Raw genomic sequence first — 16,273 nt, forward strand, 5'->3', positions numbered from 1 at the left:
TCGAGGGGGTCCGACATTGCTGGGAGAGGAGATAGAAAGCAGAGCAGGTCTCTGTGGGTTAGATGGACTTTGCTCAATAGCCCTTTCTCCCCCAAATAATTCCTTCTCTCCTATCCCTTCCAGAGACCCTCTTTTTCATGCAGACTTTAGAGGAGCTCTGCCTTATCGAGGATAAATACATGAGAGTCCTAGTAGCCAAAGGAGATCTTTGCATTTGGAATTTCTCCAGGGGGGCAGGAGAGGTTGTTATAAAAGCCACCCCAACACACACACACACACACACACACACACACACACACACACACACACACACCTCCACTTTGTCCATCTGCATCTTTTTTATGTTTTTTGCTTTGGAACCAACCTGGGTAGTTCTCAGGAGTTACTCCTGCCTCTGCACTCAGGAATAACTCCTAGCAGAGGTTGAGGGACTATATGGGATGCCAGGGATTAAACACAGATAGGCTATATACAAGGAAAGAGCCTTACTGCTATACTATCACTGTAAACCCTCTCTCTGCATCCTTTTACTGTCCTCGGCCATCATCTCTCTTTTTTGGGGGAGGGGGTTGGTTCACACCCAGCCTCCCTCAAGGGTTACTCCTGGCTTTGCACTCAGAAATAGCTCCTGCCTGGCCCCAGGGGACCATATGGGCTGCCAGGATTCAAACCATCATCCATCCCGGGTCAGTCCATGTAACAATTGCATGCACACTCTACTGCTGTGCTATCTCTCCGACCCTGCCAGCCATCTCTTTTTATCTTTCTCTTTTATTTTGGACCATATGGGAAGCTGGGGATTGAACCCAGGTTGGCTCTGTGCTTATCCACTGTATGACTGTTCCAGCCCCAGCTATTTCTCTTAAATCAGAGCATGCCATTAGAGAAGAGCTTTTATTCTGGCAAATGCATTGTCCTAGCCATAAGTAGGTGGAGAAATTCAGGCCATACAGCATAGGCAGCCAGGAAATCGACACCTTGGGACAAGGAGGAGGCCTTGCTGCTGAGTTTCTAGATGCCTCTGGTAACACCCCGTGCCCAGGTCTCAGTGTTAGGCGATCAGTCAGGAGAGACAGGTCATTCCATGGCTCTGGATCTAGTTTCCAGCAGAGACCTTAGAGGCTCTGCAAAGGTGGAAACAGGGTGATGGATGGAGAGCACTGGATTTTAAATTATTGAGCAGTTATATAAAACTTGTGCCCATTCTCTTCCCCTCCATATTACAGATCCCCCACACTTCCTCGAACACTTGCTTATAACACGGCTGGTTCCCCAGAAAGCAAGAAAGTTCTTGGCTAGCTTTAAGGCACCTAGGGTTCACAACCTGGTTCTACCACCTCCCCCTACCCATTACTAAGACACAGAGGTTTCCTGAGCTTCTTATATCCTCTCTCAAGGAATAGGACAAGGGTGGGATGGTAGAGTGGATGATGTTTAAGTCTGCTCTGTTCCATTCTATGATTCTTTAATGCACTGAATATATTCTGTGTTAAAAAAATAGAAAATGGTAGGTAATAGGTAGGTAGGTAGATAGGTAGGTAGGTAGGTAGGTAGGTAGGTAGGTAGGTAGGTAGGTAGGTAGGTAGGCAGGCAGGCAGACAGACAGACAGACAGAGTAACCCCTACAGACACTTCCTATCACATATTCAGGGCATTGTCTTTATTCCCCAGCTAATCTCACCATCTAGGCCCCTGTGTGTGTAGTGTGTAGTGTGTGTGTCTGTGAAAGGCACTTCACTTGCATTTGGCCACCTTGAAGTCCATCCCTGGCATTCCAGACAGTCCCTGAGCACCTGAATGCATAGCCAGGAGTAACTCCTGAACATTAGCAAGTGTGTCCCAAAATAAATAAATAAATAAAAACAAAAATAAAAAGGCCACCATATAGTTCCAGGGATGGAATTCAGGGCTCCAACATGTGCTCAACCTGTTGAGTCATCTCCTGGATGTCCCCTTATGTCCCCTTTTATAAATCCCCTCTCTTCAAATTAGGTCACAGCCCCAATTAGCAGTTTGGGGACTAAACCTCTATCAGATTGGGGTTATCTGCACCATTGCTCAGAACAAGGCTCACTCCCCAATTCTCAGCCATTAGAGATACTCATTTGAGCCTTTGAGCCCCAATGTCTCAGTTTATCCAGAGCCTCTTCAGTGCCTCTTAAGCACCTAACTGAGGGACTCTGGGGTGTGGAGCATGTCTGGATGGAACCTGTGCATCCCTCAGACCAGTGCCAGGGCTCAGAGAAAACTCACAGACACACACAACCACTAAGCTTTTGCAAAAGAGTTCCATCTTTATTGGGAGGTTCAGGAAGGCTTGAGAGAGTGCAGAACAAGTCAGGGAGACCAAACAGAAGCCTGGTTGTGGGGGGCAGAGCCCTCAGGGGGACACAGCGGGCCTCACTTGATACACTTCCGAGGGGCGCACTGGCACTGCAGGGCATTGAGGACCTCATGGTAGATGGTGGAGCCATTGGTGCAGTGCAGGGGCACCCGCATGGGCTCTGTGCGAGTTGGTGAGCAGCAGGAGCACTGGTCCTGCACGTCGTCTGTGTCGATGGAGTACATGGCTTTGCTGGCACATTTGCCCTGCAATGGAGCAGAGACACGGCTCACCCAGGGGCCAGGGGTCACTCATGCCCTCCTATGTCCTCCACCTGTCCCACTCCAACCCGAGAAAGCCGAGCTCATGGATCTGTGAAACGGGATCACAGTAAGGTCTGCATTGTTTCAGTTCCTCTGGTAACAGCATAACCAGACCTCTTGGGCTTCGGTGTCCACATCAGGTGGGATGAAGGACATCGCAGCCTCTTTAAAGGGCTGTCTGAGTTTTTCTAATTTCCTGCATCTTATTATTATTATTACTATTATTATTATTTCAAAAGTTCCTATTTGCTTCAATAAAACACTTTAAAATATTGGGGCCACAACGATAGTACAGCAACAAATAGGGCCTGCATATGGCTGACCCAGGTTTGATACCTGGCTTCCCAGAGCACTTCCCTGAGTAGTCCTCTGAGCACTTTCAGGAGTAATTCCTGAGCACAGAGCCACAGAGTAACCCCTGTGCATCACTGGGTGTGGCCTCAAAACTAACAAACTAAAAAACTATGCTGGAGAGCTAGCTCAAAGTGCTGGTCATGTGCTTTGCACCCAAGAGGTCCAGGTCTAATTCCTGGCACCATATGGCCCCTGAGTACGGCTGAGAGAAAACCCCATACACAGACCCAGTAGCAGCCCCTGAGCACTGCCAGTTGTGACCCTGACAACAAAAAGAAAAGAAAAAGGAACTTCCAAAAAACGGTGGAGCTCACACTTTGCATGTGTGAAGTCCTGGGCTTGATCCCTGGCATCAAGAAGGACAAAGAGGAGGAGGTGGAAGAGGAGGAGAAGAGGAAAAGAAAGAAGAGGGAGAGGAGGAAGATGAGGGAGAGGAGGAAAAAAGGGAGAGGGAGAGGAAGAAGAAAAGGAGGAGGAGAAAAGAAAGAAGAGTGGAAGAGGAAGAAGAAAAGGAGGAGGAGAAAAGAAGGAAGAGTGGAAGAGGAAGAGGAGAAAAAGGAAGAAGAGATGGAGAAGGAAGAGGAGGAGGAGGAGAAAAACAAAGAAAAAAATGCTTCTGTTTGACCTCTGATCCCAGTTCCTTCTAAATGCAGCACCAGAGAAAGGCACAGAAGAGACTCACTCCCCCTTGCCCTCTTCTACCAGGGCCTTTACCTGGCAGTAGTGAATGTTCACTTCCACATCCGACTGACAGCTCCCCACTTTGACATACTGCAGCCTTGCAGTGATGTCCTTGCAATCAGGCTCTTCACCTAGAGGACAGGTGAGAATGAGGGTCTGGGGAGCTGGAAGAGCAGGGCCTCTGTGGCCCACTCGCCAGCCCCACCACAGGGAGGGGAATAATTTTCCTGGTCTGCCTCTGCTGTCCCCCCCACACTTCCTGTTCAGAGGCAAAGCTGATGCTGTACTTAACTCATTTAATGGGACCATCTTAATGGCAGGTGGAGCCTGGATTCCCAGGGCCTTGGTGAAGGAGATGGATGAGACCAGCTTTTATACAATTGTAGACTCTAAATATCCAATCATGAGGGCCAAAGCCCTCTTCTGCTTATATCTACATCCAGAAGCTAATGAGCAATGAAGTAGCCAGTAAGCAGAATTAATTTCTAGCCACTGTTGTCTGTGGGGAAGAGGCAAGGCTATGTCATGGTCACAGAAGAGCAGTCACTGCCCAGAGGATCTTTAGGAACATCCATGACAACCCCACCACAATGGATTCTTCTCTCTGGGCACTTCTGTCTCTGTGTCAGTGGTCTGGGATTCCTTCCATACAGAAGTCAGTTGTATCCTAGACTTGATGCAACAAGATTTCTAGGAGAATTCTGGTATTATATGCCAGCTCGCCATGCCCCACCCCATTCAGATCCTGGGAGTTTTCCATTCTTGGATGACTCCAAATCAAAATCAATGCTAACGACATATTGGAAACATCCCACTTCCAAATAATTTCATTGCAGAGTGAAAGCCTGCCAAGTATACTAAGAGAGGGAATAAATGCAAATATTGAGGCCAACAAGACTATATTATTCTTTTTTATTATTTGAATCCCTGATCCTTGCTGTTTCCCTTTGGAGAGGCCTCTCAACCTCCCAAGCATATGGACCAACAGAGACCCCTTGTTGCTAATTTTGCAAAGAATTGTCTCCTCACCCACTTCTGCATGTAATGTATCTAAAAAGAAATCATCTTCTCTGACAGATTCCTGGCTTCACAGTCAGAAACCCTTCATAAAGGAATCCTAGAAAGATGCTTTCTTGGTTTATATTCTCCACCTACTAGGATCAGATTATAGCAATTGATCCCGGAGACTGTCAGTGTGAACGAGTGAACACTGAAGGGAGGCAAATTTTCACTCTCCTTTCCTCTAACTCCCAAAAGCAGCAAACATCAAAGAAAGCAATGGTAAAGAAGTCAAAAGGAAAACAAACTTAAATAAAAAGTAAAAAAAGAAAAGGAAAAACAAACATAAAACCATCCATTACTCCACGCAAGCCACATTCTCTGTAGAGATGAGTCCATTAACACTGGGATTCTGACAGTAGTGTGTATGCGTGAACACGGGGATTTATGGAAAGGGCACTGTCTGATGCACAGGCTGTGGGATCCAGCACCAAAATTTTTACTGTGAGCTGCTGAGACCAAACCTTGTAAACTAGCTGCAAGGTCAAGAGAAGCCAAGAGTGAGGATAGAAAGGTACCAACTTAGACCACCTTATAAATCTGGAGAAGACAAATGTCCTCTATAGCACCTACAACACCCAGTGAGGGCTAATGTTTACTGGCTCATATTCTCTTCTTCCCTGAGATACCTGGTTGATATTATGGTTTTCTCCTTGATTCCCTTCTTACTTGCCCCCCTCATCATCCTAATATGAGAGAATTATCTCCTCTATCCAACCAGAACTCCTGAAGACTGGCACTCATGGTCCATATTGACAAAGTAGGCTCTAAGTAACTTGCCTTTCCTTATGGGCAGGTAAGGTACTTGCCTTGCACATGGCCAACCAGGATTCGATCCCTGGCACCACATATGCCTGCTAGCACTACCAGGAGTGGTCCCTGAGCTCAGCGGGTTCATAGAAAGGAAAGGTACATAGTGCCTGCTTTGTCAATATGGACCATTGCTGCAAGTCAGCCCCTGAAGAGGTTGACTGATGGAGGGATGGAAGATGAGGCCTTTCTCCTCCAGCTCGGACCACACGTCTGTTACCCTGTTCAGTCAGCGGTTCTGAGGTGAATGCGGTGGGAAGAAAGCCAACAGGCAGTCAGGCTCCCGAAGAAAACAGCTCTTTATTACGTGAAGAGGCCAAAGCCAAAAGGCCTAAGAATAGGTCCAGGACAAAAAGCCTCTCACCTTCCACAGACCCTTGTTTTTATGCCCCAGAATCAGGTACCACCCAATGGTGGGAGCAGAATCAGGTACCACCCTAGGGTGAGAGCAGAATGCCAGGTCACACCCTAGGATAGGGCACAATCACCGATCAGGGTAGGGTCAGTAACATAATAATCCCATTAAAATGTTTACATACACAACAGACCGTGAGTGCCAGTTTTCAAGAGCTCTGGTTGGATAGAGGATCATACTAGGATGATGAGGAAGGAGGACAGTAAGAAGGGAGGAAACCATTCAACTGTCACCTGAAAGATCTGAACTAAGGGAAGTCTAAGGATATTTAAGGACTGTTCTAACAAAACACAATAACAGGCCAGTGGTTGAGAAATGTCAGTGGATTAAGTTGACTCCAAAGAACAGTTCTTGAACTTAGTATGATGGTTTCAAAGAACAATCTATTGGGGTTATACTTACAGGTGTCACAGCAGGTTCCAGGTACTTTCGTGACTTTCCCCTAAGCAAGTAGAAAAATCCCAGATTAGGTCCAAATAGAACAGAAGTCAGTGCAGAGTTCTGGACTTACAGTCCCGAGCTTATGTCCCATAGGTAAACCATGGCTTCCCATCACAAATGTGAGTAGGCAGACTTCCCCACCCAACCAGATTGAAACCATCTGGCTAATTTTCAGTTTTCTGCCAAATGAGAGGCAAGATCAGTCATCCCAAAGGAGAGTGAATATCCATTGACGTTCCAGAAACCTACTCAAGTATCCCAGGTTCAATCAATCTCATTGGACTTGCTTTTTAAACATTATGGAGCATCAGGTTTTGTCTCCGAGACATTTTTGTGGCAATCCACAAAATCATCAAAATCTGATTAAACTCATGTGCTTTTCTTTGTTGCTGGGGGGGGGGGGGGTGGGATTTGGAGAGTATCGTGTTGGGTGAATTAGCCAGAGGGAGAGAGTCAAACACAGAATTGATTTCTCTTATATGCGGGGTATAAAGAAACTTCATAACGGAATACTAAAGTCCAAAAAGAAATACAGCTGAAAAATAGGGGAAGTGTTCTTCAGTAGGAAGTGTGCCACTGGATGGGACAGGGAACACACACAAGGACAATGATGGAGAAGGAAGTGTCTGTTCTAGATGTGAGCAAGGAATAGGAGGGAAACTGAGGACTCTGGTGGAGGGAAGTGGACACTGGTAAAGGGGGTGCTGTTAGAACATCCTATACCTAAAACTTAACAACGAATAATTTTGTAACTCTGTAATTCATGGTGATTAAAAATGGTTAGGCATAGGTATACGTGTAGGCCTGGGTATATGATCCTGAACATATTTCATCCGTGTCTCCCCTCCTGAGATGTGGCCTTTCAAACTTTAACTCTGGGGCTCTCTCTACCAATCCACACTCTTCACTTTATTCTCTCTCTTTCCCTCTCTCTCTCTTCTCTCTCTCCCCTTCCTAAATAAAATCTTGTTTTTACTTCAAAATAATTTTATAACAACACAATACAATACAAAGGTTTGTCTCTCTCTGTTCGACTTTGATATTGGGGTTTCAAAGCTATTGTTTTTTAAACTAAGTCTGGAATTTCCCCCTAGACACTGGGAAATTATGTCTGAGTTGGATTGCATGCTGCTTGGAAGGACTGTGCTCTTTGAGTGAATGTGTAGACTGCCAAAGAGTATAGCAGAGCCTGAGCTCTCACTACTCACGCCCTCAGCCAGACACTTGTGTTCATCAAAGGGCGGGCAGCCTGTGATCCTCTTCTCCCAGATGTACTCTCCTTTCTCGTTGACCTTGCAGAAGTGGCTATCACAACCATCCTGAATCGTCTCATCACGCTGAAAGGCAAGAGGAGAAGTGAGCTCAACACATTCTAAGAAAACATTTGGGCTCCAAAGCCACTTCAAATCATGACCTTGACTCATGGAGATTGCAGAAGCAATTTGGAGGATGATGAACCAAGAGAATGAGAAGATTATATACCCGGGAAACAGACTAATGATGAAGTCCCAGTTTTCCAACACATTTACTATAAACTAAGATGCACAAATGGAGTGTGTCCTCAGGAAATCCAGACCACTTGGGACTGTCATGATTTAATGCATAGGTAGAGTTCATGTGAGTATCAAGATCTGAACAAGAGATGACATGGGGGCCATTTCCTTGTGCCACCAGCAAATTCAGACTTTGGTAGGTTGGAATTGTTTCTTCCCAATTACCTGCCTGGTCTTATAGACAAATCAAGGCTGGGGAAAAATCTTAAATCTCAACCAACTCCAAATCAAGGAGTATAGTTGGCCATCCATCAACTATACCCTTACTGAGAAGAATGACAAAATCACCAAATGGCAAAAGACTATACCTTCTCTGCATTGTCCATGTTTTCTTTGTAAAAGTAGAATCAAGCCAATATTGATCCAAAGTTTATTAAAGGAAAACTTGGGTCTTCTCTCTTTTCCTTTATTAATTTTGGGTTGGGGCACAACTGGTGGTGCTCAGGGATTATTCCTGGCTCTGTACTCACATATCACTCCTAGCAATGCTCAGGAGAGCATGTGAGATGCCAGGGATTGAACCTGGGTCAGCCATGTGCAAGGCAAGCACTCTACCCATTATATTATCACTCCAGCCTCTATCCCTCTCAAAGAAAATATCCTCAAACAGGAGGTTGACAGTAACAGGAGTAAGAATTTCAGAGATCAACATGCTCTACCTTCAGTGTCATGATCTGTCCTCCCCGAAGCTGAATGGTGCAAGCAGTTGGCAGACATCTCCCACAGCATTCTCCTTGTAACTTCTCTTCCTTGTAGCCCTGGATCCAAGAGTAAAAAGCAGCCTTGGTGATCCTCCTGCATCAGTCCAATTCGAGTTATTCTGGCAGCCTCTCATCTCTCTCTCCAGCAGTTTACACGGAAGTTAGAAAGCCAACATTCAACTCTAACATGTTTCTCAGTCCCCAAGACAGTTTTCCTTCCCTCACTTAAGATCTACAACCCAAACTCTCAACTGGATCTCCTCCCTGAGCTTCAGACTTATGCTGTCATTTCAAGAATTATGTCCAAAATAGAACTTGATTTCTCAAACCCACGTAACACCCCAAATCTTCTCCAGTTTTTTCAGTCATTTTCTTACCTCAGCGAGTGGTTTAATCACCAACTTGCTTAATCCAGAAATCTGGGAGTCACCTAGGACTTTTCCATTTTTCTCTGCACCAAATCTTACAAAAGGGCATTTCAAACTGATCACAACCAGGATACTCTGACACCCCTTAATCCAAGCAAAAACATTCTAGACTAGGCTCTGTCATAGTCATATGTGGTCTCCAATCTCATGTCTGTACCTCCACCAATTTTCCATATAATGGCAGAGTCGCTTAAATTAAAACCTTATATTTATATTTATAATTTATATATTATACAGTAGATTAAATTTAAAGGTGTAACATTTCATGGCCAATTGGGATTTATCAAAAAAATCAAAGGTAGTTGACCAAAGCAATCAATTCCTTCTGTTAACATAATTATGGAAAGCCCAGACAATCATCTTTATGCAAAAGTAAAACTGTTTGACAAAATTCAATTCCCATTCCAGAAAAAAATAATCATCTTCATACTTAAAGTAAAACTGCTTGACAAAATGCAATACATGTTTCAGAAAAAATTACTCTGCAAATTAAGAGATGGAAGAGAATTCCTTCGGTTGGAAAAAGGACATGCAGCTTTCCTATTTAATGATAAAATGTTGAATTAATTCCCTCTCTGGCGGGAAACAAAACAACCTCAGCACTTCTAGTCAGTATTAGCCTGAAAGTAACAACCAGTGAACAAGGAGGAAAAAATTGCAAAGAAAGAAGTAAAAATAACTTTCACAATATTATCTAAAAACCTTTATTAAAAAATATAGGGAATTATGTTTCACAAGGATATGTGCATTGCAACCTACATTAAAACCCCCAAATGACTGCAGAGAAAGATCTCGATAATGGAGATAATGGAGAAACTGAAATGCTCAATCTTGCCAAATCTTGCCTATTCTTTCCAGATGGAGTCCAAAAAGCATACCTCTAAAGTGGGTTTCTATAAAACTAGAGGATTTGACTACACATTTATAGGGAAATGGAATGGACCTCAGATAGACAAAACAACCTTGAAAAAGAAGAAAGGTTGAAGGATTTCTACTTCTGGTTTCAAGACTTACTAGTAAAGCTCCAGTAATCAAGACAATGTGTGGTGATCACAGGGGGGTGGGGAGGGGAAGGAAATTAGCCAAGGCATCAGGAAAGACCCTGCAGTCATGATGGCAACAGGCGCAGGCCCTTCCAATGTTTTTCAGCTTCAGCTCATTCTTTTTTTTTTTTAAACCAAAGTGCCAACAGCACCCGCTGAGGAAAGAAAAGTCTTTCAACAAACAGGGTTGGAATGGAAATGCCAGTCATTGTAGAGAAGGCAGAAGAGAGAAATGAACCTCAACCCTTATTTTATACCAGTAATTAAAAAGAAAGCATTAATTTCTCATGGTTCATAGACGCCTATACATGAAATAACATAATAACACTTCCAAAATGAAACATAAATGAATATCTTCATGATTTTAAAGCAGACTAGAATGTCTTAAATAGGAAATGAAAGGCACCACCTATCAAAATAAACATATGTAAGCTAAACATTGTCAAAATTTAAAACTCTGAGTCTTCAAAAGACACAGTGATGAAGAATTCATCTTCCACCTCTCACCAACACACACATACACACATATATACACATGCACACAAACACCAGACACTCCCCAGGCAGGTCAAGAACACAGAAATGCAGGGGCCAAGGGTGACTGGAGAAAGAGCCAAAAGAAAAAGAAAATAAGCTTCCTGGGAGCCGGGAGTCTAGCAGGAGGAGGTTTGGCAGGCCCCCGCCATGCCGGAGGCCTGCTTGGCCAGGCCTAGGGGGGGTGCAGGACTTGGGTAACCCCAGCACCCCTCTGCTGCCTTGCTCCAGATCTCCAGGGCTTCCCCGGGCCACACGCCTGGGCAAGCCGGTGAGTTGGGTCCCTTGGTGGAGCCTGAAGGTTACCCTAGGCCTTCCCCCACTATCCATGCGGCTCCTTAGGGAGGGTCTGGGTGGGGGCTCTGAGCTTCTGGTCTCCCAGCTTCTTGAAGGATCTCTCCTTCCTGGGAGCCGGGAGTCTAGCAGGAGGAGGTTTGGCTGGCACTGGTAATCTCTGTCCAGTCTACATTTTCAAAATCGCGCGGGGGCTATCGCCGCCGCGCGCACAAGAAACATTAAGAGTACTCTCACAAGAAACATTAATAGTACTCTCACAAGAAACATTAATAGTACTCTCACAAGAAACATTAATAGTACTCTCACAAGAAACATTAATAGTACTCTCACAAGAAATATTAATAGTACTCTCACAAGAAACATTAATAGTACTCTCACAAGAAACTGTAATAGTACTCTCACAAGAAACTTTAATAGTACTCTCACAAGAAACTTTAATAGTACTCACTATCATTGAATTATGTTTTTATGTATGCAGAATGTCCATTTTGTACTCTGCCCTTTTGCATACCCCTTCATAAGTTCATATTTCTCTTTAACTTCTTTAACTCCTATCATCATTACTCCTTTTATACCCTTTCTAACTTAAGTACTGTTGAGTCCTAAGTCACAGACCAAAGTGGTGCCCTAGAGTTAACACCCACCCAACTATTTTTAAAGGCATAAAAAGGACACATATCTTTTCAACATTTTATGGGTGTTTTCTTTGACGGCTATAACTTTTGCTAAATACTTTCTTATACAGTGATGATCCCCCCCATGTTTTTTTATCTTCTCTTTGTGAACTGCTCAATATGGAATTTGGTGTGAAAGAATCCCTCAGTTTAATACTTATGTTTGAACCAAGTCATGGGTCTTGTTGGAAATGTTCTTATGCCCCCATATATCTGATAGCACCACGTGGCTTTATATCTTGTTTGCGTAGGCACACTAACATGGAAAAATACTATACATACCAATAAGTTCTTATCTAATAAGAATGGGAACACACAAATCTTGTAGTGCAATGAGACCTTACACCCTGAACATTGACATAAAGACATGGCACAGGCCTCAGAAGAATGGGCATTCTCCATTCACCCCTTGATCTACAGAAGACATTTACAAAACATCCAAGGTTGTATATAACATCACCTGGTGGCATTCCTGTACCAGGAAAGACCCTACAGCTGCTCTGACATCTACTCAAAAGAAACACCCCTTAACACTGAGAAGACAACAAGAACAAAGACCTGCTTACTGGACAGGACTTGCTGTATTGCCCCTTAATTGTGAGGTTTGTCTATAATATCACCTGGAAGCAATCCTCTACCACGGAAGACCCTACCACTGCTCAGACATCGTCCTGCTCAAAAGAGACTTCCCTTAACACTGAGAAAACTTAACAACAACAACCTGCTTACAGGAAAGGGCTTCCTGCATTGCCCTTTCATGGTGAGGTGAAACAAGAAGGCACTCCACATCATGACTTCAATGTAGGACATGCAGATTCCAGAATCTTTAATACAGAAACATGAGACCAACAACAGAGACTGTGTGAAAAGTGTGTTGGCACTACAGACAATGTCTTGGATCGAACGATAACTTTCCTGAGGCCTAGAGCTGGTCTTACGCCAGGAAACTTCAGGGGTAGGATCTCTTTGTATTTAGGCCAAGGTTATTCCTTTCCATGCCTCTCATATTTTGGTGGGCCTATGCAAACAACAATTGCCACTCTAACACCGTTTTTTACTGTGCTCCTTTGACTCTAATCCTTAAAACGCACCCACTTAAAATTTGAGGTTAACTTAAGCTAATATGCATGTACATGGAAATGTAAAAAATACTATGCCTCTAATGTTTAAGGAGTTTAGTAAGTTTGATGGCTTTAGATTGCCTTGTGTGCTGTTAAGAAATATTATAATGTGCTACAATCTGGGGACTTGAGGGACAAAGTAATTGCACATGGATTCTGTTTTATTTATCTTAACTTTCTTTGGTGAAAGTTCAAAGTTAAGATATCAACAAGGGGACTTCTGATAATTATGTTATGGGTGATTGTCCTTCCACTGTAACTTTACCTTATCCTCTTTCTTTGCATCTTTTATTCTCATAATTCAAAATAAAAAAATTATAAAAAAAAAAAGAAAAAGAAAATAATGTGGAAGGGCATGGCAGAGGGACCATGATTTTCAGAGGCATCAGAGGTGCATGAAGAGGTCCACTGCAGAACCCACTCAGAAATTGAAGAGAACAGCCACTCCAGCATGTCATCTCCTGGAGGGGGACTTCACCAGGGAGACTCATGTGAGAAAGGCAGTGGCAAACAGTCTTGGGTGGAACATTCCAACAGAAGAGCCACTGCTTCTGCCTGCAGGGCCAAGCTCCCATCCAGCCAATGAGAGCTCTATATCAGACCTTCAATGTGGCCTGCTACTTCCACCCTCAGGATAGTCATCCACTAAAACTTAAGCCTGTGTGCATCCTGTACCCCACTTCATAAATTGGACCTGTTGTTCAAGACCTTCTGGTCTTGTCTCTCCTGCATCCTTTCTGAACTCCTCTCCCAGCTGCTCACTTCCTCCCCCATTTCTCCTCCTGTGTAGCCCCAGGCTAAACTCAACCCAAGACTCAAGGTCATCTCAGGATGGTGCTATCCCTTCTTAAATATTCCTTTTACCCTGAACATTGGCATAATGATTTGGCTCAGGCCTCAGAAGAATGGGCATCCCCCACACACACCTGAACAATGAATACCATCTATGGAAACAACCACAATTGTCTATAGCATTATCAGGATCCAAGCCTCTACCAGGGAAGACCTACCACTGCTTTGGCATTGACTTACTCCAAAGAGTGCTCTCAACACCCAGACGACTCAGCAACAGTCTGCATGCAGGGCAGATAGCTCTGCATTTAATGGTATGCTGAAACTAGAGGATGCTCCACATCAGCCTGACATCGATGAAAGAAATGCACAGAATCCAGAGTCTTTAAATATAAGAATCTGATACCAACAATATCTATAGTGTGAAAAAGTTTTTACTGGGACCTTGAGAATGACTGGAGTTGGACAGACAGGTATGCCTTGAACCCAGGGTCGGTCTAATGCCAATAAACTTCTGGGGTGAGTTCTTTTTGTAATCAGGCCAGGATTTTTTTCCATTTTCCCCATTTTTTCTGACCTATGCAAACATAGCAATTGCCACTATCACACCTTTACTATATTTTTTTACTCATCCTTTAAGGAAAAAAAATACAACTTACTGAACTTAAAAACAAATAACCTGTAATAGAATGCCTGTCTCGAATACAGGCAGGGGGATGGGAAGGGGGGGGAGGGGGGGTAATGTTACATGGTGAAGGGGGGGGGGGGTGTTCTGGTTATGACTGTAACCCAACTATGATCATGTTACTTAAATAAAAATATATATTTTAAAAAAATGTTCCTTGACTTAAACTTAGACAAAAGCATCATCTTCTTTCAAAGCAATGGGCTCCTGTCTGGTACTACCAACACTTTGTTCTACTGAAGGCCATTCCAGAAGAGTGACCCCAACTCCATTCCCTGCCATCCCTCCACCTTCAGAAGGCTGCCTTGAGGTTCTTTCTGATAGAAAATCTTGGTAGGGCCTTGGGTTAAACCTCCAGCTGAAGGTGCTGAATGAGAACAGCAGACACTGAAATGGTGAAGAGAGATATGGAAGATAAAGAATCTAGGAGTTCTCATGAGAGAGGAAATAGGAAGAGATTACAACTGGGAAGAGATTAGAATCTCAGGAGAAAGGAGAAAGAATACATGAACTAGAAGGATATACAGGAGGCTGGATTTCTCCAAAACAAGGAGAGAAATGTGCTGCTTTCTGACGACCAAAAGGGGTGGTAGAAAGCATGCAGGCTTTGGCTCCCTCCATAGCTTGACCAAGTAGGTCCAACCCCACCTCCTCCCTGCCTTGATCCCTATTGTGCAATTCAGGCAGCATTACTGCACTCCCCACTCAAGCCTAAAAATAAGCATCCTAAAGGATGGGATGTTACACCAAACATGCACTCACACACCTGCACATCCCAAACACAAAAACACCTGTCGGGTTTCTAGCTTGGTTTGGTTTGGTTTGGTGACCACACCCAATGCCCGGGGCTTCCTCTTGATTCTACACTCGGGATTGCTCCTGGTAGGGCAACAGGATAGGAAACTGTCCACTGAGAATCTAATCATCCAGTCTAGTCATTTAATGATAAGAGAAGTCGGTAAAGAGAAGTAATCAGGGGCCGGGAAGGTGGCGCTAGAGGTAAGGTGTCTACCTTGCAAGCGCTAGCGTAGGACGGACCTTGGTTCGATCCCCCGATCCCCCGGCGTCCCATATGGTCCCCCCAAGCCAGGGGCGATTTCTGACAGCCTAGCCAGGAGTAACCCCTGGGTGTCAAACGGGTGTGGCCCAAAAACCAAAAAAAAAAAAAAAGAGAAGTAATCAGATGTCACTTGAGCACCCAATCATAGAAGCCTCCAAGGAGGTGACCGCAACTTGGGGGGATTTGTGTGGAACCCACACTCTTAAATGGATGAGAAACCTTTGTCAACTTGTTCTTTTTCCCGTTTGCCAAGAATGGTAAGGATGTTCCTTAAAATAGTGTGTGAAAGCACCCCCCATTCCCAAGAGCTGCCACAAGGCCCTACCTCAGCTATCAATAAATCGTTATTGAAGCAACACTTTGTTTTGGGCCACATTCAGCAGTTCTCAGGGCTTATTCCTGGCTCTGCACTCAGGAATCACTCCTGGCAGGGCTCAGAGGATCATATGGGATGCTGGGATTGAACCTAGGTCAGCTGCACTCAAGGCAAGTGTCCTTCTCACTGTACAATTGCCCCAGCCCCCAAACATGTAACATATATCCTGTATTTCATGGAGTACCTCACACTGGGTCACCCCCCACTCCCACTTAGGGTAAGTGATCCCCATGTTTCACCTAATGAAGGACTCTCTCTTATACCCTCCTAAGCACAACATTTTTCTTCAAAAAGGATTGGAAAGGTCACATTGCTATAAACACAACACCCAACAAACCGCAAATAATACATTTTTCTTCAAAAAGGATTGGAAAGGTCACACTGCTGTAAACACAACACCCAACAAACCACAAATGATGTGTTTGTTTTGAACAACGTGGCAATAGGGTTCCAGAGATTTGGGGAAATGCCTTGAGAATTTTTTGAGAGCGGCGTTTGGGCAATTGACTAAGTCAAACTGTCCTGGTGGTACCGTCACAACTCTTCATAACAAGAGATGTCTGAAGCATGTTCACTCTTGAAGTAGGGTCCCACATGCAACCC

The 16,273-nt window shown here is 44.2% G+C and overlaps 1 protein-coding gene across 1 annotated transcript in view; it reads right to left on the reverse strand.

Moving 5' to 3' along the window:
* Positions 1-2,274: 2,274 nt before the first annotated feature.
* Positions 2,275-16,273, reverse strand: part of VWF (von Willebrand factor) — a 143,793-nt gene continuing 129,794 nt past the window's right edge. The window contains 5 exon segments of the mRNA XM_049771928.1: positions 2,275-2,589; positions 3,715-3,812; positions 6,368-6,407; positions 7,615-7,743; positions 8,619-8,717. Coding sequence (XP_049627885.1) covers positions 2,401-2,589; positions 3,715-3,812; positions 6,368-6,407; positions 7,615-7,743; positions 8,619-8,717 — 555 coding nt within the window. The 3' untranslated portion in view covers positions 2,275-2,400.

The sequence above is a fragment of the Suncus etruscus genome, chromosome 4, assembly GCF_024139225.1.
Source record: "Suncus etruscus isolate mSunEtr1 chromosome 4, mSunEtr1.pri.cur, whole genome shotgun sequence".
In the NCBI taxonomy this organism is placed as follows: Eukaryota; Metazoa; Chordata; class Mammalia; order Eulipotyphla; family Soricidae; genus Suncus; species Suncus etruscus.